This window comes from Paroedura picta, chromosome 9, assembly GCF_049243985.1.
Source record: "Paroedura picta isolate Pp20150507F chromosome 9, Ppicta_v3.0, whole genome shotgun sequence".
Lineage (NCBI taxonomy): Eukaryota > Metazoa > Chordata > Lepidosauria > Squamata > Gekkonidae > Paroedura > Paroedura picta.
Window position 1 is genome coordinate 37,652,329 of NC_135377.1, and position 23,942 is coordinate 37,676,270.

At 41.8% G+C, this 23,942-nt stretch overlaps 2 protein-coding genes across 5 annotated transcripts in view; one reads left to right on the forward strand and one right to left on the reverse strand.

The window, feature by feature from the left end:
• TCEA1 (transcription elongation factor A1) overlaps positions 1-10,936 on the forward strand; it is a 30,033-nt gene extending 19,097 nt beyond the window's left edge. For both annotated transcript variants that reach the window (XM_077352414.1, XM_077352413.1), the window contains 4 exons: positions 1,723-1,877; positions 2,912-3,058; positions 5,164-5,235; positions 10,052-10,936. In XM_077352414.1, coding sequence (XP_077208529.1) covers positions 1,723-1,877; positions 2,912-3,058; positions 5,164-5,235; positions 10,052-10,060 — 383 coding nt within the window. In that variant the 3' untranslated portion in view covers positions 10,061-10,936. The remainder of the gene's footprint in view (positions 1-1,722; positions 1,878-2,911; positions 3,059-5,163; positions 5,236-10,051) is intronic.
• A 6,600-nt stretch (positions 10,937-17,536) lies between these two features.
• The window catches only part of RGS20 (regulator of G protein signaling 20), a 42,258-nt gene continuing 35,852 nt past the window's right edge, over positions 17,537-23,942 (reverse strand). The window contains exons 4-6 of one of the 3 annotated variants that reach the window (XM_077352410.1): positions 20,013-20,096; positions 19,280-19,514; positions 17,537-18,635 (exon numbers count right to left, since the gene is read on the reverse strand). In XM_077352410.1, coding sequence (XP_077208525.1) covers positions 18,447-18,635; positions 19,280-19,514; positions 20,013-20,096 — 508 coding nt within the window. In that variant the 3' untranslated portion in view covers positions 17,537-18,446. The remainder of the gene's footprint in view (positions 18,636-19,279; positions 19,515-20,012; positions 20,097-23,942) is intronic. The other 2 variants (XM_077352412.1, XM_077352411.1) reach the window with 2 other exon arrangements.

Genomic DNA, 23,942 nt, shown 5'->3' on the forward strand with positions numbered 1-23,942 from the left:
ATAGGATATGATGACCTAGAACTCTTTTGCTAATTAAAATCTGAATAAAATATCTTGTGATTGTTCCCAAAACAGCTTTCATAATAGTGAATTCAGCCCATTCTTCAGCACTTGTCTAAAAATGAGCCCACTTATGAGGAGAGTTTTGATGGCGTTGGGCTTCTTTGTCAAGTTGATCTTGGACAGGTTAGGTGCTTCATGTAGAATAATTACTGTCTTCAGTAATTACTGGGCTTCTTTGTGAAGTTGATCTTGGACAGGTTAGGTGCTTCATGTAGAATAATTACTGTCTTAAATTTTGTCCAAAGTTAAACTATGTGATCTTTTCCTTCTTTTAATAATGAAGACTCTATTCTTTGCCAGCTTTTACTACATTTAGACTAAGCTTCATCTTTCACAATGCCCCAGTTCCTTTATTTTACTAATAACACAGATTTTAGTTATCCAGTTCCTCAAGGCACCTTGCACCCAAACTATGAAATATGACTGAATGGGACTAAATACATTGAAATAATATATAACTCCAATAAAGACATTCAGCAATAAATTAAGTTATGATGTAATTCTCCCAAACCTGAAGCAACAGGTTCTTGAAATCATTCTTTAATTGCCATAGAATTGAGCCTCTCTCTTAAGAATAACCTGTGTACATGAGAAAGCCTGTGTACAGAAAAGCCTGGGTTTTTTGTGCTGTTAACCTAAAAGTATTTAGCACAAGTTCTCCCATATGAATCTTGCAAGAGGGAGTGCCCTAACATAATCCTCTTAGAAATATTAGAAAACAGTCACTGAACCTGTAGAACTGGTTTGCCATTATTACATCTTAATTATGTCACAAAAATAGCGGTTAATTCTCACTGAAAGATAGTGATACTGTCGCTGATCTCGAGCTTTAGTGATACATACTCCTTTTTGTTTAGTAAGCATTATATTCCAGTAAGCCTCTGATTCCCTTTTTTACAGATTTTACAGATTCCCTTTTCCCTTGCTATACAGATTGTTGCGACATTACAACTATATTCTATTATTGATGGTTTTGTTTTGTTTTTTAAATGGATGCCATGGACATAGGGGACACAGAGAATGGTTGCCATGTGGGTGGGTGTGGGAGAATCCTAACTTTCTTGTCCACATGCTAGCCATCCAGGCAGCAAAGCAGGTTTGGAAAAGACTGGAGAAAAGGCAAGTTCCTCAGAGCAGATTTTCAGCTCCAGCATCCACATTGTTCATATTTAGATATCAAGTGAAGGTGTATTTATTGAGGCAAATCTTTGCAAGACAAATTTATTATTGACCGGGATACCTTATCCTGTTTCTGTCCATTATCGCTGAGTGCATAAAAGTAACTGTGAGCTGAGTCTGTAGAGTGTACGCTTTTTCACGTTGAAATCTTTGTATTGTTCACAAATACAGCAATAGATAAACTTTTCTTTTTGACTGTTTTGAGAGGAACAACACCAAACCCTGCCTATCTGCTGATTCACTGACTGGACTTTCCACCTAATCCCTGTCCCTCAAAACCTGTCCCTTAGTCACCTCCCTGAGTGGTCAACATGCCATTCTTCTTCCCACCACCACTCAAAGGTGATTGGCTAGAGCTGTAGAAGGCAAAATCTTGGTTGTCCATCTCAGTAAAACATACTAGTTTTGTTCAGTTGTCCGTAAAAGAATAGGGTGCAAAAGTGAATCATCCATACTTTGTTACCCTTAACTCCTAAGCACCTATATTTCAGGAACTGAAGAACACTGACATGAAATACAAAAATAGGGTGCGCAGCAGGATAGCAAATCTTAAAGACTCAAAGAACCCTAATCTAAGGAAAAATGTTTTATGTGGCAATATACCTCCTGACAGGTTTGCCAAAATGACAGCTGAGGTAAGTAATTTATTCAGTATATTGTATCCTTGGTTTTCTCTGTAGCTATGGAATTATAATTTCATTAAAACCAAAGATGCAAGTGTAACATATTAGTATATTTTTGAAATATCCTAATATTGTGGTACACCAAAACCTAATCAGCTATCTGGAATGATGGAAGCTCAAAACTGAAATCTGAATCTTAAGAGGGATTGACTAGGAATATGTTCACAGCTTCTTATATGTGTATTATAAAATATGACTATTGTGTGCTTATCTAATGGCATTTTTGATACACATTTTTCTTCAAGGTAATATGTATTTAAAACTCTATAAGAATCAGCAATTTTTAGCATCTGAATAATGAAACGTTAAAATAGTCTTTTTTAAACAAATATTTCTAACTGAAAACAAGTGCTTATTGAATACGATTTATGTGATTTCTGTGACATCTAAACATAGCCATAGCTGACTGGCAAATCATTATAGCCAACCACATCATTATAACATTCCTGTCACTGATTTCCGATTGGCTAAGGTAATCCATATGACTAATTACCTATGCATTGCCCTCCCTCTCACTTGGCTTGTATGTAGCTATATCTGATTCAGAGATGAACAGTACTTTGTGAGTTAAATCTTGGGATTGAGCAGGTGTAACTTAATACTCGTATTATTCCAACAGGATTAAAAAATGCTATAATGTATTCTGCCTATTCCTGAACTTGGTTTGTCTTATGGGAATTTTCTATTGAGAAGTTTTTGAGGAATTATAAATGAATCCTACTAAGGAATAATGTGGTCAATAAAACTAAACCTAATTTATGTCATCTCTGTTGTGTTCACTTGACTCGGTGCTTACATGCTGAATACTGAAATGGTGGGGCTGGAAATTTGCTGGTTAATGACCATATTAAAGTGATTGAAACCATTGGTTAGCAAGTGGCTTTAAACCATTCATGTGCTTATTTTGTATAAATTGATATCTGCAAGCTGTGACCAACTTGAAAATAGTTAAAACCAGTAAGCTTATATCTTTGCATGCACCACAGGAAATGGCAAGTGACGAGCTAAAAGAGATGCGGAAAAATCTAACAAAAGAAGCCATAAGAGAGCATCAGATGGCCAAAACAGGAGGCACCCAGACTGATCTATTTACATGTGGTAAATGTAAAAAGAAGAACTGTACTTACACACAGGTACGTCAAGTTGTTCTTAAATATGTGTACAAACAATGTGGCTCCTGATGTCTCTTCTGAAAAGATTCCATACTAGAAATATCTGAATAGCTTTTATGTATTTCTTGATGATGATTCCAGTATGGCTTCAGGTGGCTGTCTGTCTCTCTCTTTCTCTCTCTCTCTCCGCATGCATTTATGTTTTGAATGAATATCAGCATAAGTGTCTTGTTGGTAAAATTATGTAGAAGCGGACACATATCACTGCTCACAGAAGTTCAGAAAGTTTGAAAATATTTCATTGCATCCATGTTTCTAAAATGAACACATTGTCATTATGTCCAGATATTTTTGATGTATATAATGTTTATAATTTGTACAATGTGTAGTTATGGCTCTTAGAAAATATTATGATATTTTACTTTGTTCTAGTTTCAGTAACTGAATAGCAGGGCTTTTCAGCTAGGTTTGTTTGCCCTGAATTGGTAATTAATTATACATACTAAGTTACTGTTAAATGGAGTTACTTGCCTTAGTTTAGTATAAAATGCTATTTTTATTAAAATGGGGTATTAATAGAGGGTTTCCTGGATCTTTAGGGCAGATAGATAAGGACATAAACTGGACTGAAATGAGCAGGATTCAGGCAAGACAAGAAAAGGTCCTCCACTATTCAATCTCTACTCCCCTTTATTTATTGGCAGCTAACAGCCAATCCTGGCCCATGGAATTCTGGAGCCAGAGGGGCTGGGGAAATGATAAAAAAAAACAAGACTCTCTGAATCAGGATAGTTTGTACCTCTGGAGCAGGCTTTTGCAACCTGGGTTTTGTGAAGCCTGGGGTTTCTTGACTGCCCTGGATGAATGGGAATTAATTAATGTTTAATATAGTTTTAAAATTAAACATTTATTGGGTAATATGACCATATATGATCATGTTGACCGCCCAAAAGAAGGTCAATGATGGGTCTGGAGGGAGTGGGAAGGGGAGGGCCCCCAGGTGGACATGTATACATGGTGGGCTTCCTAACCATATTCTGCATAATTGTACCACTTCTGGGGTTTCTTAAGCCTGAAGAATGTTCCAGGGGGTTCTCAATGGTCAAATAGTTGAGAGAGGCTGTTCTGGAGAGTAAGATTGGAGGGACCCTGTCTTAGGATGCTTCATAGATCTGAGACAGTATTGTCTCAGAACCTGACTTCCAGGAAAGAAATATATTGAATGATTTAGGAGAAAAGTTGGAAGTTGCTGCTACAAAAAAAAATAACTATGAGTATGGGTTCTTTGGGTCCTCATCATAGGTTCAGTATAGGTCCCTCTTGTTACCTCAATTGTCTTTTAAATGCTGAAGGCTAAAAATCTGCTCATTAGTCACAGGCAGCTTGAAATGACCCACTTTCTGGTTGGAGAGCATAAAAGCAATACAATCCTAATTTGCTCCCTCAGCCTTGTTGCTTTGGTACAGAGCTGTCAAAAGAAATAGCTAGGACTGCCTTCACATTTTCTGTGTTATTCTACTCTAAAAAATCCTGAAAAGCTGTTCCTGCAAGAGACCAGTAACATTTTAGATGCCATCCCCCCCCCAAAAAAAAACATTTGAGTAGAAAATGATGAAGTAGAGAAGAAGAGTAACTAATTAAATAGGGGATGGCAAATGAGGAAGCAAAAGCAAATGAAGGAAAGAGCATGTTTAAGTTTTGAATTTGCATAGTTTAAGGGATGATGGTTTTGTGTAGACCAGCCTTTCTCAACTTTGTTATCATTGAGGAACCCCTGAAACATATTTTGGTCTTCAAGAAACTCCAGAAGTGGTGCCATCATGCAGAATATGGTTGGAACCATAGCTGTGTACATGCCCATCTGAGGCCCTTCCCCTTCCCACCCCTTCCAGGCCCGTCATTGGTTATTGTGGGAGGGGGTTGACATGACCATATATGGTCATATCACCAGATAAATGTTTAACAAATTTTAAAAATATATTAAAAATTAATGAACTCCCACCCATTTAGGAAACCCTTCCAGGGCCATCAAAAAATTCAAGGGTTTCATGAGAAAGCCTGGTATAGACAAATGGTACAATATGTTCTTGGAAAGTTAACAGCTGCTCTCCTCTTAATTTCTGTAGGTTCAAACTCGAAGTGCCGATGAGCCTATGACAACATTTGTTGTGTGTAATGAATGTGGAAACAGGTGGAAGGTAAAAACAATTTGATTTTGTATATCATATATGCAGAAAAATTCTTCTTTTAAAATACAACTTTGGATATGTTATTTGTTACAGCCTAGTTATAAAAAGAAATTTCAGGCAATTTACTAGGCAGAAGTTTACAGTAGTTGGATGTTTATAAACATTCCATGAAAATAGCTGTTTTAAAATTAGTAGCCATAGATCATAGGGTCCTGTTATAATTTCATACTTCCCAGTTCTGCAGCAAAAGATTGCGCACGTACTAGGCACCCCCCTGCATGCAGTTCTTTCCAGAGAGCTTCTACTATTTCTAGTCCTAATTAACCTGCATGTCCTCACTTTTCCTGCTGGCCATGTTCTTTAAATAAAGGCATCTCAGTATGGGAACATACATTTCAAGAAGCAGCAAGTTATCACTTAAATTGCCATAGCAACAGTCAAAAATGTCCAAGAGTCACATCTGCCATTGAATCCTTTACAACTATAATGGCAAGGAAGCAGTCAGCTGCTCAAATTACAAGAAGCCAAGAAGCATTCCATTCTTGTAAAGAAATGGAGGTTTAAACTAGATTTGTATCTAATTGAAAAAGAACTGTTTGTCTGATCCATGACCAGCCACCTTGGTCAGAGAGATTTATTTTCACATTTTATTTTTTTATTATTAGATATTAGATTTCTACCCCACCATCTCTCAAGGACTTGTGATATTTTAATGCAATCCTTCTCCAAGGGCTCAGGGCAGCTCGTAGCACATCCATACAGTAAAACGAATTTAAAATATTTTACAATTTAAAACCAGGGTGTGCATCACCTCCAGTGGAAGAAAGGGGGTGTAAAGTACTGTAATGTTTTGGTGGGTGGTGTGCAGATGTTGTTGGCTATGTAGGGAGGGCAGTCTATTGGTATTATTCTGTGGGCCTCAACTGTAGGCCTGGTGGAACAGCTCTGTTTTGCAGAATTGTTTTAAGAAGAAGAGTTTGTTCTTATATGCCGCTTTTCCCTACCCGAAGGAGGCTCAAAGTGGCTTACAATCACCTTCCCATTCGTCTCCCCACAACAGACACCCTGTGGGGTGGGTGAGGCTGAGAGAGCCCTGATATCACTGCTCGGTCAGAACAGTTTTATCAGCGCCGTGGCGAGCCCAAGGTCACCCAGCTGGTTGCATGTGGGGGACTGCGGAATCGAACCCAGCATGCCAGATTAGAAGTCTGCACTCCTAACCACTACACCAAACTGGCTTAAATCCCGCAGGGCCCTGATCTAATTCAGGAAAGCGTTCCACCAGGCTGGCATCACAGCAGAGAAAGCTCTGGTTAAGGCCAATTTAACTTCTCTAGGAATCATGAGCAAATTTTGTGTGCTTGATCTCAAATCTTGAACCTGATTTGGTCCTCAGTGTGGAGCCAGTGCAGGTGGGAGATCACTGGTTGAATGTGCTCTCTCCGCCTAGTTCCTATAAGGACCGGGACAGCTGCATTCTGGACCAGTTGGAAGTTTTCAGATCTGGTACAAGGGTAGCCCTGCGTAGAACAAGTTGCAGTAGTCTAGCCTGGAGGTGACAATTGCATGGATCAGTTGCCAGGTCAGGCACCGACAAGTAAGATGCTAACTGCCATGACTAGCAAAGGTGGAAGAAGACCTGATAGGCAGCAATTCTGGCCTGGGCTTCCATTGACAATGAGAATCCAGGAACACAACCAGGTTCCTGACAGTGGGGAGAGAATCGCTCCCTGCAGAGCCCCACAGGTTAGGGTTAAAATAGCAATGTTCCTGATCTTAATTCTAACTCCTTTCGTTCAGTTTTTCTTACTGTTAATCTCAAATTGAATTATAGTATAGCAATGCTCAACACTGCAATTTCTTAAGACATTTTGTAGAAATGATAATAATAACTTTATGTTTATATTCCACCCTTCTCAGTTGTCTTAGGGCAAGTAACAACAGTAATCTATGATTCTTTCCTGTAAATCAAAAGCTAGTTTGTGCTCTGTTGCCAAATATATGCTTCAGAAGTACAAATTCATTTGTGAACTGTCTCCATTATATGGATTAGTGATAGATTTTTTCCCCTGATATTTACCAGCCTAACCTAACAAAACCACATTTTGCAAGCGTCCCTGCCAAACTAATACCCTGAGGGGTATCTGTAGGTCTGTCTGACACTTGCATGCACACTATCACCTTCAGTGCCACTTCTTTCCTCTGTTCTTCACCACTTGACCTTACATCTTTAACACTTTGCTCCTATAATATTTTGGAAATGTGCCTGATTGGCCGATCCCCACTCACGCCCTCCCCCCACAAACCTGGCAACAACAACTCCATTTCGTTCCTAGACGTCACTGTGAGCCAAGGTAACCCTTGCCGGCCATTCCACGGACACCGAGGTGGCGGGGGGCTCTGCCAACACTGCCGCTCCTCCCTGCCCGCTCCTCCCTGCTTCAGCCCTGACAGCTGCCCTCACCCTGGAGATGAGGACAAAAGTGGAGCCAGAGCCCTGCAGCTGCCCAGCCTGACCCAAGAGCGCGCTCACATCCACCGGCTCTTTGAGAAGTGATGGTGAGGGGAGGCAAGGGAAGGCGCTCAGCATCTGGCCCGAGCTGCCTCTCCCAATGCCTCCAACCCCACCCATCCCCCGACTATTGCCCCCTGCATTCCAAACTAAAGCAGGCTTTCTTGCTAGCCTAATAATAAAAAATAAGTAATAAAAAGAGCCTCTTGTGGCGCAGAATGGTAAGGCAACAGGCATGCAGTCTGAAAGCTCTGCCCATGAGGCTGGGAGTTCAATCCCAGCAGCCGGCTCAAGGTTGACTCAGCCTTCCATCCCTCCGAGGTCGGTAGAATGAGTACCCAGCTTGCTGGGGAGTAAGCGGTAATGACTGGGGAAGGCACTGGCAAACCACCCCGTATTGAGTCTGCCATGAAAATGCTAGAGGGCGTCACCCCAAGGGTCAGACATGACATGGTGCTTGCACAGGGGATACCTTTACCTTTAAGTAATAAAAATAAGAGTGCAACACATAAACAGTATAAAAAGTAATAATAATAAAGTCGCAGAGGAACTAACAGCTTGTTAAGCAGAAGCGTGCCCTGTTCAGTGACTTGCCTGTATTTAATGAACCCTTTCCAGATGCCAATTATATTTTCCATAACAAAGATGAGATTTTATAGCTGTGCAAGAAGATGCGAGGGAGCAGCAGGGAGTAAGTAATTGTGTTCGGAGTATAGCTCTACTTAGCTGCAAGTTAAGGAGATATGTTTACCCTAGAAAGGCAGCTTCTGGAGACATTTCAGTGATTTCTTTGTAGTGGCAAAATTAGAAAGTACCATAGTGGCAGTATGAGAATTGTAGTGTATGTGATCTTGAAATATGAGGCATTATAGTGTAATCCTGTGCAGAGCTGTTCCATGTTGAACCCACTGAAATCAGTTGGCTTAGACAAGAATAGCTTTACATAGGGTTGCACTGCTGGCATATTTGTTGAGAATAGTCCCTTCCACCAAGATGGATTCTGTGACTCCCTTCTAAGTCATCTTCCAACAAAGAATTACTTCCACAAAGTTCTTTTTTCATCAGTGGAAGGTGTTCTCCATTAGGAACAGCCATTCATCACTGGTACTAGTTTTTCTCTGGTGAAGGAGGATTCAGCCCTTGGTGACACATCTGGGGTGTATGTATGTATTGGGTAAGAATGAGAGAATGAGTTTCTGACATGGAATTATGCCCATGAAGTAAAATAGGTGGTTGTAATGGTCCATGAGAAAAACATAATAAATATAATAATTTTTATAGGACCAACTAAATATTAGTGAATCCAGGTGCACCAGAACTTTGCATCAGATGATTAAGTCCCAAAAATGCAGTGGGTTGGAAATATCCCTTAAACATATCTTGATCTCACTCTCATGATTTACAGAACAAATCTGAGAGAAGGGGTGAATTGGAATATGGAGCAAGCTGACCCTGATGGACTCCCTGCCCCTCCTCCTGCTGAGCCTCCAACACAAGTGGCCCACAGGTTGGCAGGGGGAGCTCCACACTCAGGGCTGAAGCTGATGATGGTCAAAAATGTTGGATGTCTGGGTGTCCCCTGCTCACTGCCATCCATGGCAGCTAAATGCTTGCCCATGGCAGGTAGAGGCACCCTTGCTACCACCATGAGGTGCCAGCAGGACTGACAGGTGATGCTCCCTCTCCACGGTTTGTGAGCTTGTCTATTTAAAGGAAGGAGGTGTCCGGCAGAGGAGAATTATCACTCCTCTGGCCTGCACCTCTCCATCCCCTGCCAGTGATGAACACTTGGCGCTGTCTCTTTGATTCATGGCTCCCAGTAGTCCTACATGGTCTGTCATGCCATCCCCACCTAGCAACAACAACAGAACATAATGCAATGGTGGAATCACCATGGACACTGCCATAGCAGTGTATGGCAACGCTGTTGGGGCACCCTTTTCCCCCTTTGGCTGCCACATAACTATCTCCTTAGGGTGGCAACTGGTGGTGTGGCAGCTGGATTTCAGGATTTCTGTTAGTTTAAAGCATTTTGATTTCCTCGACATTACTTCCTGCGAGCCTCTAGGTTCAGAGGTACGATATCCCGAGAAGATTCAGTTATCCCCTTCTATCATTGCCTTGTTTCTGGGGGTGAAGACTTTTTCTGCTTTGTTTGGCATTCCCTCACTGACTCTCCTTTATGTGTATTTGTTTTGTTATAGTGGATGTGGATTATAACAAAAAGTTGGACATTTTCATTTGCTTTTAATCATTAAGGAGTTAGAACTCTGCTGCATGCATATTTCATAAATATTTCTTTTCTTTTGACAGTTCTGCTAGAAGACGAAATTGTTGACATCTGGACCAGTATGAAAAGAGGATTTTATAATTAGCTTTAAGAACTAGGTTGAACATCTAGTTTCCTGCAAAAGGCTTTTCTCCCCATTTCTTTTAAGCAGACATCTTTAAAGTTAGATTTTGGTTTTGATGCTGCCATCTCTGTAGTGAATAGTCAGCAGAGCCAGGATGCTCATTTGTATGGTGTAATTTCAAAGAAAAGGTTTTTTTCATTTTTATAAGCAAGTCTCCATTAAACTTTTATCAATGACATTTGGGTAACTGCTTTTTTTTAAACTCTGTGAACGACGAGTTGTATGTCTTGGTACGCGGCATATCCTGCTGAAATGCTTTCTTATACAATGTGTTCACAACAGCATATTCCTATTGAACCATTTTGGTGTGTTAGGGCAAATAGTTTCACTTTATACTATGTATAACGTAATATCTAAATGACAGTTGGCGTGGGTAGCCTGGTTGTATAAACTATTTCTGCATTGGCCCTTGAATGCTAATACTGAAACTGATGTTTTGTAACACAAGTGTCCTATCTCAAGAATTTACAAAGTTTATGTAACTTGCATTGATTTGTACAATTTATTGTGCAGCTCTATAGCATGTGTACTATTCTCTTGTCCTTAGTTCTGAAGAAATTCCTACTGCTTTGTTTACTTTATATGCTTGATTCCATTATTCCTTAAGACTATCAAAATGAACAAAGATGCTCAGTGGCATACTGCCTTGGAGATATAAAACTAATATTTTTCCATTTATATAGGTACTGGTTCCTGTGAACTGCTAATGACTATCACTTTTTACATGTAGATCACTGATTGCTAGGCCCACAAGATCAGAAATAAACTTATAGTATTCACCATCTGTTTTGGTGAAGTTTTGTTAGAATGTTTCTCAAACTCTGTCGTTAAAACAGAAATTTCTGTTTAAAAAGCCGTTAATGATGTATATTATTTGCTACATAGGGCTATTTGTGTTTAGATAAGATAGGGATATTGAAACCTCTATTAGAATGATGGCCTTTGAAACTTAAGGCCTAAAATGCAACAGATAACTGGGATTTGGTTGTCTGTCTCACTAAAATATTTAAGTTCAACTGCTGAGTCCAATTTGTTTCCTCTTTAATATTGCAGTGTCAAACCCACAATGAGACCTTTAGAAGCGTCTAAGGGAATTTCTTAGTAGATAGTGTTGTTAATTTGTATAAACCAAGATAAGCATCTCAGATATTCCTTTCTCTCTAGTTTTAGGAATATGTTCAGTATAATCCTGTGGAGATTTCGTCCAATCTAAGCCCATTGATTTCCATAGGCCTAGGATTGCACGATTAAATGGTACAAAGAAGCACTGATTTTTTAACTTTTACATTGCTGATCAATTAGTTTGAACTTAAACAGTAATAACTAAAAACTATTTTTTTTCCCGCTAATTGGGATGAGCATTCTAAATTGCCATAGATAATTCTGATTTTATTTCTGATACTAAACTGAAAACTGATATCCAGTGACTTTGTATGGCAAGAATGTCTCTTCATGTAGATCTTTTAAAATGGGTTTCAGTACTAAAGTAAACTGATTTGTTTAAATGTCCTTAATAATAGCTGTTTTTTCTCTTTGAGAGCCAGTTTGGTGTAGTGGTTGGGAGTGCGGACTTCTAATCTGGCATGCCAGGTTCGATTCTGCACTCCCCCACATGCAACCAGCTGGGTGACCTTGGGCTCGCCATGGCACTGATAAAACTGTTCTGACCAGGCAGTGATATCAGGGCTCTCTCAGCCTCACCCACCCCACAGGGTGTCTGTTGTGGGGAGAGGAATGGGAAGGCGACTGTAAGCCGCTTTGAGCCTCCTTTGGGTAGGGAAAAGTGGCATATAAGAACAAACTCTTCTTCTTCTTCTTCTTCTTCTTTGCTAGAAGAAAAAAGTTAGTTTAATGTGTAATGCTTCTGAATATACATATGTAAGATGTGCAGCCTTAGATGGTTTTTTTTACCAACTTTTTTTGCACCAGTAGTTCTTTTCATCTCAACTGTTGTGGTGGAATGTCAAAAGATTTTCCATCATGTCAGCAAACTATCTTTGGTAACTTTGAAAATAAATACATAAATAAAAGATAGATCTGTAACAATTACTGGCCATAAAAGGTGAGTTATATGACCAGTAACTATTCTTATGTTTCTCCCCAACATCTGATCCTCTTTTTCATGCCTTGCCTTGAGAACTGAGGGCTGGTTCTGGTTGTACTTAACATAGGATTCTTTAGTCGATGCCTGTTTATTCTGATCTACCATGCTTATATAGCTTTCATGGATTGCAGCCGTTTTGATATAAATACTAAATAACCATGGACAACAGTGCAAATTCTCAAGTATTTGTAAAATATAGTGAGCAAATGACAACTTAAAGGTAAAGGTATCCCCTGTGCAAGCACTGGGTCATGTCTGACCCTTAGGGTGACGCCCTGTAGCGTTTTCATGGCAGACTCAATACGGGGTGGTTTGCCAGTGCCTTCCCCAGTCATTACCATTTAACCCCCAGCAAGCTGGGTACTCCTTTTACTGACCTTGGAAGGGTGGAAGGCTGAATCAACCTTGAGCTGGCTGCTGGGATCGAACTCCCAGCCTCGTGGACAGAGCTTTCAGAATGCATTTCCGCTGCCTTACCACTCTGCTCCACAAGAGGCTCATCAAATGACAACTTACTTGAATTAATTCATAAAGGCCATTTTTGTAGATGAGATTTTGTTATTATTTGGATTTTTATTTCCCGCCACTCCCAGGAATGCTAAAACGTTAAATACAGGACATAAAAAATACTAAAAAATAAGAGATAAAACATGGCGGTGTGACTCATCTACCCTTCCCCCTAACACCACACCCAACAAAGGAGGTGAGAGGGAGCCATAGCCAAACACTATAGATATTTGATGGACATAACTGCTTCTCAGCAAATGGTGGGGGAGCCCTAACTGATCTTTTATCTGCCCTGGCCTCAACTGTAAACCTGGCAGAAGAGCTCGTCTTGCAGGCCCTGTGGAATGCTGAAACTCTCCTTTGGGCACACAGCTCTTCTGGAAGCTCGTTCCACCAGGTGGGGCCCTGGACCAAACTTGCTTTGGTTTTGGTCGAGGCCAGGCATGCTTCTCTGGTGCTGGGAGTGATCAACAAGTTAGTACCTGCAGAGCGCAAAGCCCTGTGGGAGGCATAGGACAACAGGCGGTCCCTTAGGTATGTGGGTCCCCAACTGCAAAGGGCCTTAAAACCAAAACCTTGAACTGGATCTGGGCCAGAACCAGCAACCAAGGCAGCTGCCTCAGCACAGGCTGGATGTGGGCCCTCAAAGATGTTCCTGTGAGGACCCTAGCAGCTGCATTTTGTACCAGTTGCAATTTTCGGATCAAGGACAGGGCAGGCCCGTGTAGAGCGAATTACAGAAATCAATCCAGGAGGTGACCGTTGTGTGGATCGCCGTGGCCTGGTGTTCAGAGGACAGATAGGGTGCTAGTAGCCACACCTGGCGAAGATGGGAAAAAGCCTGGTGGGCTACTCTTTTGACCTGCGCCTCCATAGTCAGTGAGGCATCCTGGCCAGGATGGGGTAAGCATGCTTCCTGTTCTGCCCTCCTACTCCCCTGCCACAGGACCTCCGTCTTGGAGGGTTTGAGTTTCAGATGACTGCTCAAGCTATTCAGCCATGACTTCCAAACATCTGCCAAATGATTCCGGGAGGGAGTCCAGGCAGCTGTCCATGAAGAGATAGAACTGGGTGTCATCGGCATATTGATGACAACCCAGCCCAAAACACCACATCAGCTGTGCCAGAAGGCGCATAAAGATGTTAAAAAGCATGAGAGCTTTTTGTTTTGTGAGAGCTTCCACAAGATTGTAACATATTACACTGTGTTCTTACATTTGTATTCTTTCGATGAAGAGTTCAAATGTAGCATACATGGGTTGCCTATATCCTACAATTGCTGAATAAATGTTCTAGCTGAACGGGCGTTTGAACCTTTTCTAGCTATACTAGGGCTGGCCAAGCTGTGGCTTTCCAGATGTCCATGGACTACAGTAATCAGCCCCTGCCAGCATGGCACCCTGTACCAAGTTCAAATCACATTTTGAGCCAAGATACTGCTAAAATTGAATAGGAACCCTTTGAAGTTTGGTCTTACAACATCCAAGAAGAGTTGGGTTTTATATGTTGTTTTACTCTACCAGAAGGAATCTCAGCTTACATTCACCTTCCCTTTCCTCTCCCCACAACAGGCACCCTGTGAGGTGGGTGAGAGGTCACCAAATGCTAGATCGTATATGTTCCTGGAAAGGACAGGAAGAAAAGGCTTGACCCACAAGGGGATGAGTAAGCAGAAGTTTAAATTCCCTGGACATGAAGGGACAGCCCCACATCCCTCACAGGTTATTGTGGGGAGATGAAGGGAAAAGGTGTTTGTAAACCACTTTGAGACTCCTTTGGGTAGTAAACAGCAGGGTACAAAACTCCAGCTCTTCTTCTAAGGAGCAACCGTGAAAGAAGCAATTGGGCACATAATATTTTATCAACAGTTTAAAAAATGGAGACAAAAGAAGCTGGGTGGACATCTGTGTACTTTGACTACCCCATGTGTATTAGAGCAGGGGGGCAAGAAGGAAAATGATGTTGAATGCAGAACTGGGAATAATTGGTTGCCATGTAATCTCCCCCTAAGAAGAGTCTCCAGTCTGATTTCCCCTTCACATATCTGAAAACATGGCTCTGGAAAGCTCATCTGTAACCACTATGCCACAATTCCCAAAGGTAAGTTCTATCCCATACTCAATGAACATTCCACACCACAGGTTCTTGACACCTATGCCCTCATTTGTCTCCACGCCACCACCACCTCCTACACAACCCACATTCAACCCCATGCCCTTACAGACTGGACAACTCCTGCTTCCTCTTCCCACTGCCAACTCTAGCGCCCGTTGTATTCCTGGATACAACGGGCTTTGCCTCTAGTATGTTTTATAAAAACGTTTCTTTTGCTTTATTAGGTGTATCAGTTCCATATAAGCAACATGTATCTTCCACAGTATGAACATCTTCATCAAAACAAGAAAGCAAACAAATTGTATTTCTGTGTGTATATATATATATATATGTGTGTGTGTGTGTATATATACACACACACATATATATATACATACATATGTACAGACATATATACATACATACATACATACGTACATACATACATATATATATAATGTAATATATATTACAATACTATTTTTGCATTCTATGCGTTCTATGAAACTTTTTGTTGCTCCATATAGACCAAATATTTAATCAAGAACCAACCTGGTCAATGGTGCCCCGCTTTACCAATGTTAAAATCTGGTCACCTTATGCTAGTTATGTCTGTAGCGAAAACATATAATTTTGCTTGAAGATCGATAGTAAATGAGATTTACTCTGTATTTAATTATCCTGGGCATTATGTGTAGTTTAAAGGAACAATTGAGCTCCAGAACTTTTCAATCTAAAGTTTTGGATGTCCTTTACTGTTTCCTAAAGCAATCTTAGCTGTACTACCTAGAATTATTATGTTACACATCCATAGTTCCTCCATTTACTGCTGTTCCCCCCCTTTCCATTTCCTTAACTATTCCAGTGATGTAATAGCAGAAATGTGAGAGAGAAACTCGAACTGTCCTCTGATTGCAGACCTGATCAGTATGCCTCTAATCTTTCTTGTGGGGTTCAAGTGGATAGATAACTAGCATCATTTAAAGAGGGAGATAATGGAACTCTAGTCACTGATAATGTTGCTGACAATATACAATTGGTTCTAGGTCTTCTCCCTTGCCACTGTGTGATGACACAGCTAATTATTTTTGTAATGGCTTATCATGGAAAAAAAGAAAAGAAAAAACATCTTTGGCTTGATGCATTGGATAATCAACTAAATTGGTGTGTATATGTATTTTCTCCCAGGGGGAGGAGTCTTGGTTAATGTTTTTTTTGTTTTGTACTGCCCACATGGGAATATTAATAACAAGGTAGAAGAGAAAAGCAACTTGTAGATAGCAGCCTGCAATTATCTTAGACCTTCTGGTTGTTCCTTACGACTTGAGACAGTTTGTTCTACAGATATTGAAATAGATATTTATTTTAGAAACAGATCGTATCTGTGAGGAAGTCTAGTATGTGTTGATTTTACCTGGAACTTATGAAAAATAGTATTGCCCTAATCTTCATATAATGGTACAATGAGCCCATATCTTTAGGATTAGGGGCTAAGGTTTCCCAATCAGATTGTTTCCATACCAGAGGCTCTATGCTGGACTGCAGGCTGGAGTTTGAGCTGGGGCAGGCTGCCCTGCCTCTTCCTGCTTCCACATGGGGGAGCATTTAGCCTGGTAAATTCTGATTTGTGCTCCTGCATGGGAGCCAGGACAGCAAAGTTCCCAGTGCAGAAATGGTCTTAGTGTGTCTACTTTCCAAGTAGTCTTGACCTCTGTGACCTCTTATAATTTATCTGCTGTTTGGAAAGGAATAATGGTGTATCTATTTTGTTGTGGATAAAAACTGTCCCATTACAAGTCTTTGCATTGACCTATATCTAACTATGCAGTTTCTCCCCAAATGACATTTTGGGCAAGTAGACCTCAGAAACAGCAAGATGGTCTGTGGCAGGAGGGGTGAATTGTTGGAAACTGCCACCCCCTCCTAAGAAAGCAGGCCTTTGGAATATGTACAGTATTTGCTGGCATATAAGACTACTTTCCCTCCCCGAAAAACATGCCTCCAAGTGGGGGGGGGGGGGTCATCCTATACGCCGGGTTCACTTCAGTTTGGGATAGACATAGCTGCCCATAGTGGCCTACCGATGCCCGCCCGGTACCCATAGTGGCCTCCCGATGCCTGCCCACCTCATTCTACATACCATCCAGTATCGCGCGGTATCCAACGTGGCCACGGCAGTTCATCAGCGAGGCTGCGGCGAGCATCAGCAGTGAGACAGGAGTGCCAGCCATTTCGGTGGGACCGGCCCGTTCTGCTCGGCGGGAAGCAGCGGCGCTCCAGCCCACCCCTTGTCTACTCAGAGCTCACACATGCACACTTGCACACTAGTGCCGGTCACAGGGAGATGTAGGGGCGGGCTGGAGACGCTGCGGTCGTGCTACGGCCAGACAATGGTGACAATGACAGGTACTGTAATGTAATGTAACTAACTCTATATTTTGAGTGGAAATGTTGGGGGGTCGTCTTATACACCCAGTCGTCTTATACGCCGGCAAATACGGTAATTGGGTACAGACCAATACAGATAGATTCTGTGAGCCACAATGTCGGTTTAGGAAATTTACTATTTGCTGGCAAAACAAGAAAATAATGTCCTTAGCCTAGCTGTACTAAAAGAAATATTTTAATTCCTCCCTTAATTTGGTTAAAATACTATTCAGATGTTTATGTACATGATAGTGGTAGCTTGAGCACCAACCCTGAGCAATACTCATCGTAATGCAAACACCTGATAATAAGGGGGGGGGGCTACTAAAGGCAGACAATAAATAATTAATACTAAATAAAATTCCCAACCCCTTTCCCTTATCAAAGTAAGTTCTTTTATTTGTCTAGAAACATTAACGATATTAAAATGCATCATAGTATTAAAATAACACTTCACATCCAGTATTATCCCAACCAGTGCCTTTAATTGGAAAGTTGTTTACATTGCCTGGCTGACCTTTACTATTCAGCTCATATCCAAGTAGGTGTGTGATTCACTCTGTGTTGAAGGCAAAGTCCCGGTGACTGGAATCACTAAGGTTCAGGCGCTAAAGTTGTTTATGAATGCCAGAAGTGGGGAGACAGATCACTGTTTAAGGGAAACAAGTCTGGTACCCCCATTGAATATATTGCCCTTACATACATCTGCTGTGAGATCTGGCCCAATTATTTTCTGATGGCTTGATTGCAGAGCACTCCCTTCTGACTCAGCCATGGTGTAATACAGGTAAAGGTGAATCTATGCACCAGGGTAAGCCTGACCCTGGTGTTCTGAGTCCTCACTGAGTGTTGAGATAGCTCCCAATATTGCTGACAAACTATTTTCTTTGGGATTAGTTTTAATTGATCTTAGAACAGTCCCTAAGTATGTTTTTTACGCATTTGTGTGATGCTTTTGGGCTCCATATTCTCTGCTACCACATCCCACTTGTGTTTGACAAGAAGTTGCAAACAGCTAGTAGGTCTGGAGACTTCCATAATTATAACGTCTTTGACAGTTTGCCTGACTTATCGTCAAGTATTGAACTTGTCAGTTCTGATGTTAGGGAATGATAGTCCAGAATATCATTTGTGCCGGTGTGTGTGCTGAGTACATGAATGTCTATGCTTCAGCAGACTTTTCAGAGATTGACTCAACTAAGTCCTTATAAATAGCAGAGTTCATAAACCGTGGGTAGGAGTCTCTGAGCATTAAAGTGTAAATCTGGAGTTGAGCATCATCAAAAGTATGTCGTGATGGTTCCAGCATATTCCGGTTGATAAGTTCTCTTACTCTAGAGTCCAAGCTGACCTGTGAATAAAGAAAACATTTGTCAGTATACAATAACATCCTTTTCTGTTCTACTGTAAAAGTGGGGTTAGAAGGTTGGTGGCACTGAATTCATGTACACTTCATTATGGCCCATTATGCACGGAGTGGAAAGTCTGCATTCAGGGTGGAATCGCGATGGCTAAAATCACCAATTATGCATGCTACAGGTGGCAACTGGGTGCAGAGCCAACGTATGCCGCCGAAAAAGCCACGTTAGCAAGATGCAGAAGAAAGTGGAGCTTCCCGGAACCAGGGCGCAACCAGAAGCGGCTCCGGAGTATCCGCGTGCATAATCGGATACTCTGGGTTTTGCCACCGTTGTGTTCCATCCCGTGCATAATCGGTTTGCTTCACTTCTTCCTCATCCTCATTCTCCATGCCACCGTTTCAACAGCCGTGCATAATAGGCCTATTTAAGCCATTTCAGTTCTGGTTATATACAGAGGCTCTGCGACTAAAACCTAAAAGACATTATGATATGCTTCTCCCTTCTGATAATGTTTTGACATCTAAATTTTTTCACAGTAGGAAGAAAAAACTCCCCTTTTGTGATGTGTTGTGGAATAGTTGTAAATCAGACTGGTATCACTAAGTTTCAGCCTGTTTTGAGGAGGGTTACGAACCTCTTTTGGAGAGAGGATAGAAATATAGTCTTCATATATTAGTCTTGCTTTCTCTTCAATTCGTTTTTTGTTGGATTCCCGTTTTAGTTCCTCACAGGCCATCCAGAAAAGCATATTTTCTTCACTGAATTCTGTTCGGAGGAACTCCCTGAAAGCATTTCTTCCTGCTGGGGTCCTCATTAATTTGTCAAACGATTGGCCCCAGGCACTGACGTCTTCCAGAGTAGGAGTTGAGCTTGAGCAGGAGAAAAAAGCAGATAGAATTATGAAGTTAAAATCTGAGAGAATGTTAAGGGAACAATTTAAGATGAAACTTGCCACATCATTTAGATATGCTCAGAAATCCCCAGCTGGAAAATTCTTATCACTTGGCAGATTTACAGGTCAACTAATTGGATGGAGATGAGCACATATACAGAAAGACAGGCAACTTGGGAAGCTGCAGTAAGGAGCAAGAACCACTTTAATGTTCTCCCAGTGGTGCTTCTGTTGCAGAAGGAGCAAAGCTGGAATGATTTCCCTTAGCTTCTCTGCCTTACTGCAGCCCCTCAGTCTGCATGACCTCTTGCCCACATAGGAGACCCAGCTGCTTGCTTTTCAGAGGTATTGGGGGGAGGGGGGAGCCAGGGGAAAGGAATAGGTGGGAAAGAACTGCCAGGAAATGTCTTCTGCGGATGATTTGTTATATCAATATATCAAACTTTTTGGAAAGCCTTCTAAGTTGATTTATTACCTTTCTTCACTATTTGGAATGGCATCGGGTCTGAGTTCATGTGCTGCTGCTCTTGTTCTCTCATCTTGATTTCTGACAGTAAGACTGCAAGATAACAAACCAAGTCTGATCATATTGAAATAAATGTATTTAATTCTCAATGTGGCCACATCTATGGATACTTAAAGCAAGAGACTGGAGCCAAACCAGACATATCAGATCTTTCTACAGACTTGAACAAAAAGCTGGGTTTGCAGAAAAATCTGGATTTTTTTTTAATGCATTGGTTTGGGGTTAAACAAATAGAAGCAGTGCCTGTAGCTTAAAAACTAATTCCATCAGTGGCCATTGCTAGGCAACCCTAGCATAAGCTTTCAAAGCTTGGTTTCTGTTAGTAAAAGACGGGGGGGGGGATGGGCCCTTTCAAGGCATATTTTGGACTTTGTGGGTAGCTGCCATCAGAGGCAACTGGCTACCACCTCCGTTGCATACCTTAATGAGACTTGGCTGCTAACACCCCCTTTCCCCATAAAGGCAATATGGTACAGTGCTGGGGTTACCGTAAGTCAGCTGCAACTTGACAGCAAAACCAAACACATTTCTGGTTTTTTTATTTTTGCATTTTCCCTGCTCTATTTTTGGGAAGCTCAAATTATTGTTTGAGCCCCTCTTGTAGAGAGGCTGAGAATTAATGATAACCAATAAGTTGCATAGGACCCATTATGCATGAAGGGGAAGGTCCACCTCAGAGCTGGAACGTCGGCGGTGGAAATCCCTGATAATACACACCACCGGCAGAGGCCAAGTGCAGGTTCAATGCAGGCCGCCGAAAAACCCAAGTTAGGGAAACGAGGAAGAAAGTGAAGCCTGCCGCCTGGCCAGGGCACAACCAGACGCAGCGCCGGAGAGAGAGCGTGTATAATCGGGGAGGGCCGCTGCTACCACGGCTGCCCTGCACTCCATCCTGCGGTCTCTGTCCCCTCAACTGCTGCAGGCTGCTGTGCCCTCCCTTGCCCTTTGTGTCTGCTGGCTTGCTCCCCCCCACTTCCGTTTCCAGTGGACTGGACGCACTGAGTGAACCTGCCATACGTGTCATCTGCGCATGCAACCCTGCGCATGCACGGCCCTTGGCAACCCTGCTTGACGGGCCGGGTCTGGGAAGCCCCGCACTGTGCTCCCGTCCCGTTTGCTCCGCATTGCTGAATCTTCGGCTGTCGCCCCTGGCTGCTCCGGGCATTGCTGCTATGCCATTCGTACACAGCTTGCCGTGCAGCTTCCTCCTCCACATCTTCCATCAGACCCCCACCCGCCGTAGCAGCGACCATGCATAATGGGTCTAGCTGAGCAAGTATTTGCCCCTGGATCTCCCATCCTAAGCTCCTTTGCTGTGTCCCATTGGCCTTCTCAAAGAACACTATCTGTATTTTGACTCTGGATAGCAAGCCCTGCCTTCTTATAGAAGGGTTGATCTGTTCAGTGAAAACATCTATATTACAGAACTGATAGTGTCAGCACTAAGCAAAATGCCACACAAAGTGACTTTCCCTCTTTAAAAATATGTGCTTGTTGTACTCTGCAAATGGCTGCTGTGCCCACATAATTTTGAAGTCACCTATGAAAGGTCTTTCTTTTTCATTACAAAGTAAAAAGCATAATCCAACCTTAAAATACTGGGACACAAGTTGTGATTTGAACCAACAAAAACCCAGGTTGAGCCCCCCACCCCATTAGTTCCCTAATTTTTTAAAAATAGCTTTGAATACTGGAAATTCTATAATTACAATGCTATTTTTTTCTTTGCAATTCATGCAGGTTATTTGAGGAAATACTTTCTATAAATAGGGATTATAAATAGAGCGTCAAATTATCCGTTTGTTCCACGTTTCTTGTTACTGGAAGAATTATTCTGAGGAAGTGATTTTAGAGGTAATGATGGCTGTTCTGCTCAAAGCTTGGGCCCAATCTATTAAATGGAAGCAGTAATTTTGAGCATCATGCATATCGAGTAATTTTAGGATCCAATTGAGCAATTGTATTTATTGCTGCATGCTACTTGTGAATCTAAAAAAAAGCATTAAAGAGAAAATGGGATAAAATATCACGTGAATTTCATTTTGGATCTAAAGACTGAAAATGTATCCATTATGTGAAAATGCTTTATGTGTTTTTCTTTCCATTTCATCCAAGGAGTGGCAAGCAAACATGAAGAACCAGCTGCATCTTAAAACCCCTGCTTGTTACCAGTATTTAAAAGCTGTTATTACTTGAACAGTGATCCTGGCACACTGAAATGGTTATCTTGGCTACATCAGGAGCTCAATGGAAAATAACATTTTCCCTGACTCATATGCAGGTATCATGAGTTCTGCCACTTCAAGATGCATCTGGACAACATGCTGGAGAGAAATTGTAGCATCTACGTGCTTTAAACATGTCTGTGTGAGTGGCATGTTTGCAGCCATGGAAAGGCAGTAACTTTCCAGGTAATGTGGACAAAAAGAAGGACTTTTCTAGTTTGAGGCATGCACGATAGTATGCAGCTGCTGGGGTAGTGGGGAGTCACCCTGGCTTTGTGGCTATTGAATATAGATCGGTCTTCAGAAAATAATGAAGGCAGAGCAGTGTTTAGGCTGCAGTAGATGAGATGAGTAGCTGTCCCCAGTGATTTAAAGAGGAGGATAGAGCCTGCACATAATCCTGATTTGGATCAAAGGGAAGGGAGTGCTTAACTCTTGCTTGTGCATGGTTTAATTGATTGAAGTCACCACTGGCAGCTGCTATTAACCCTGGAAGGAGGAGGCAGTCCTCTCCTCTTGGCCTCTGACTTGGATGGTATGCTCTTAGAATCATTGCAAGAGAGGCCCTGTGTGTTGTCCAGACAGCTATAACTAGATGGAAATACATCAGGTAGACTACAATCTCTCCTGTACCCACATAGGAAGTCATTACTCGTGCAGTGTGTGACTGTCTTGTAACTGCAAAGGTGGCTGGCTCTCTAACTTGCCAGGGAAAGTTTGTGGTGGGCTAATGCCTGACTGCCTTGCATAGCCAGGAGCAAGACATTACGAGTAGCCCCTGTGGTACTATAAGAACAGCTTGGCTTGGCTTGGCTTGGCTTGCTCCTGGAACATCTAAATATCCCAGTCTGCCCTGAATCAAACTGTGTTCGATGATCCTGTCCATGTCCAAGTTATAGTGATGAGAAGATCTGTATGGACTAGTTCAGTACAGCTCAGGAAATGAATTCTGTTCCATGCTGAAATCTGTTGGAAATAGTCTCATCTTATTCTGATAGAGGAGTAATGCTGAGAAGCATTACTTTGAAGATGATTCCAAAACATTTGCCAGATATACATGTATATGGCTAGCATTTCTCTGTTCAGCCCTAATTCTTTGGTCTTGGTAAACAAGACATCTGCAAAACTTCTGAATCAGCTGTGGCCTCCCTCCTCACAACCCACCTCTGTCGTAGGGTTGCCATCTCTGAGTTGGGAAATACCTGGAGATATTCAGGGTAGAGCCAGGAGTGGGTAGGATTTGGGGTGGGGCAGGGCCTCAGTGGAGTGTAATGCCACGGAGTCCACCCTCCAAAGCAACCCTTTTCTCCAGAGGAACTGATCTACAGTCTGGCGATGAGATATAATTCCAGAGGATCCTCAAGTCCCAGTTGGGGACTGGTATCCCTACTTTGCCATGAAGCCTTTAGCATAACTCATCTTCTGTATTGAAAAAGCCTGAACACCTAGAACTAAATGGAATATCATGTTTTCCCTTCTTTATTCCACTTCCCTTCATACCCTTGTTTCCGTATATCACATTTTCAAATGGAAGCCACTTGGCCTTGGATCTGCCGCATACTCTGTAACATGTGGAATCTCTTGATGGTGCTATATAAATAAGTGATAACAATAGGTCAAAGCCACAGGCCTTCTACCGCCCCTTCCTTTTAGC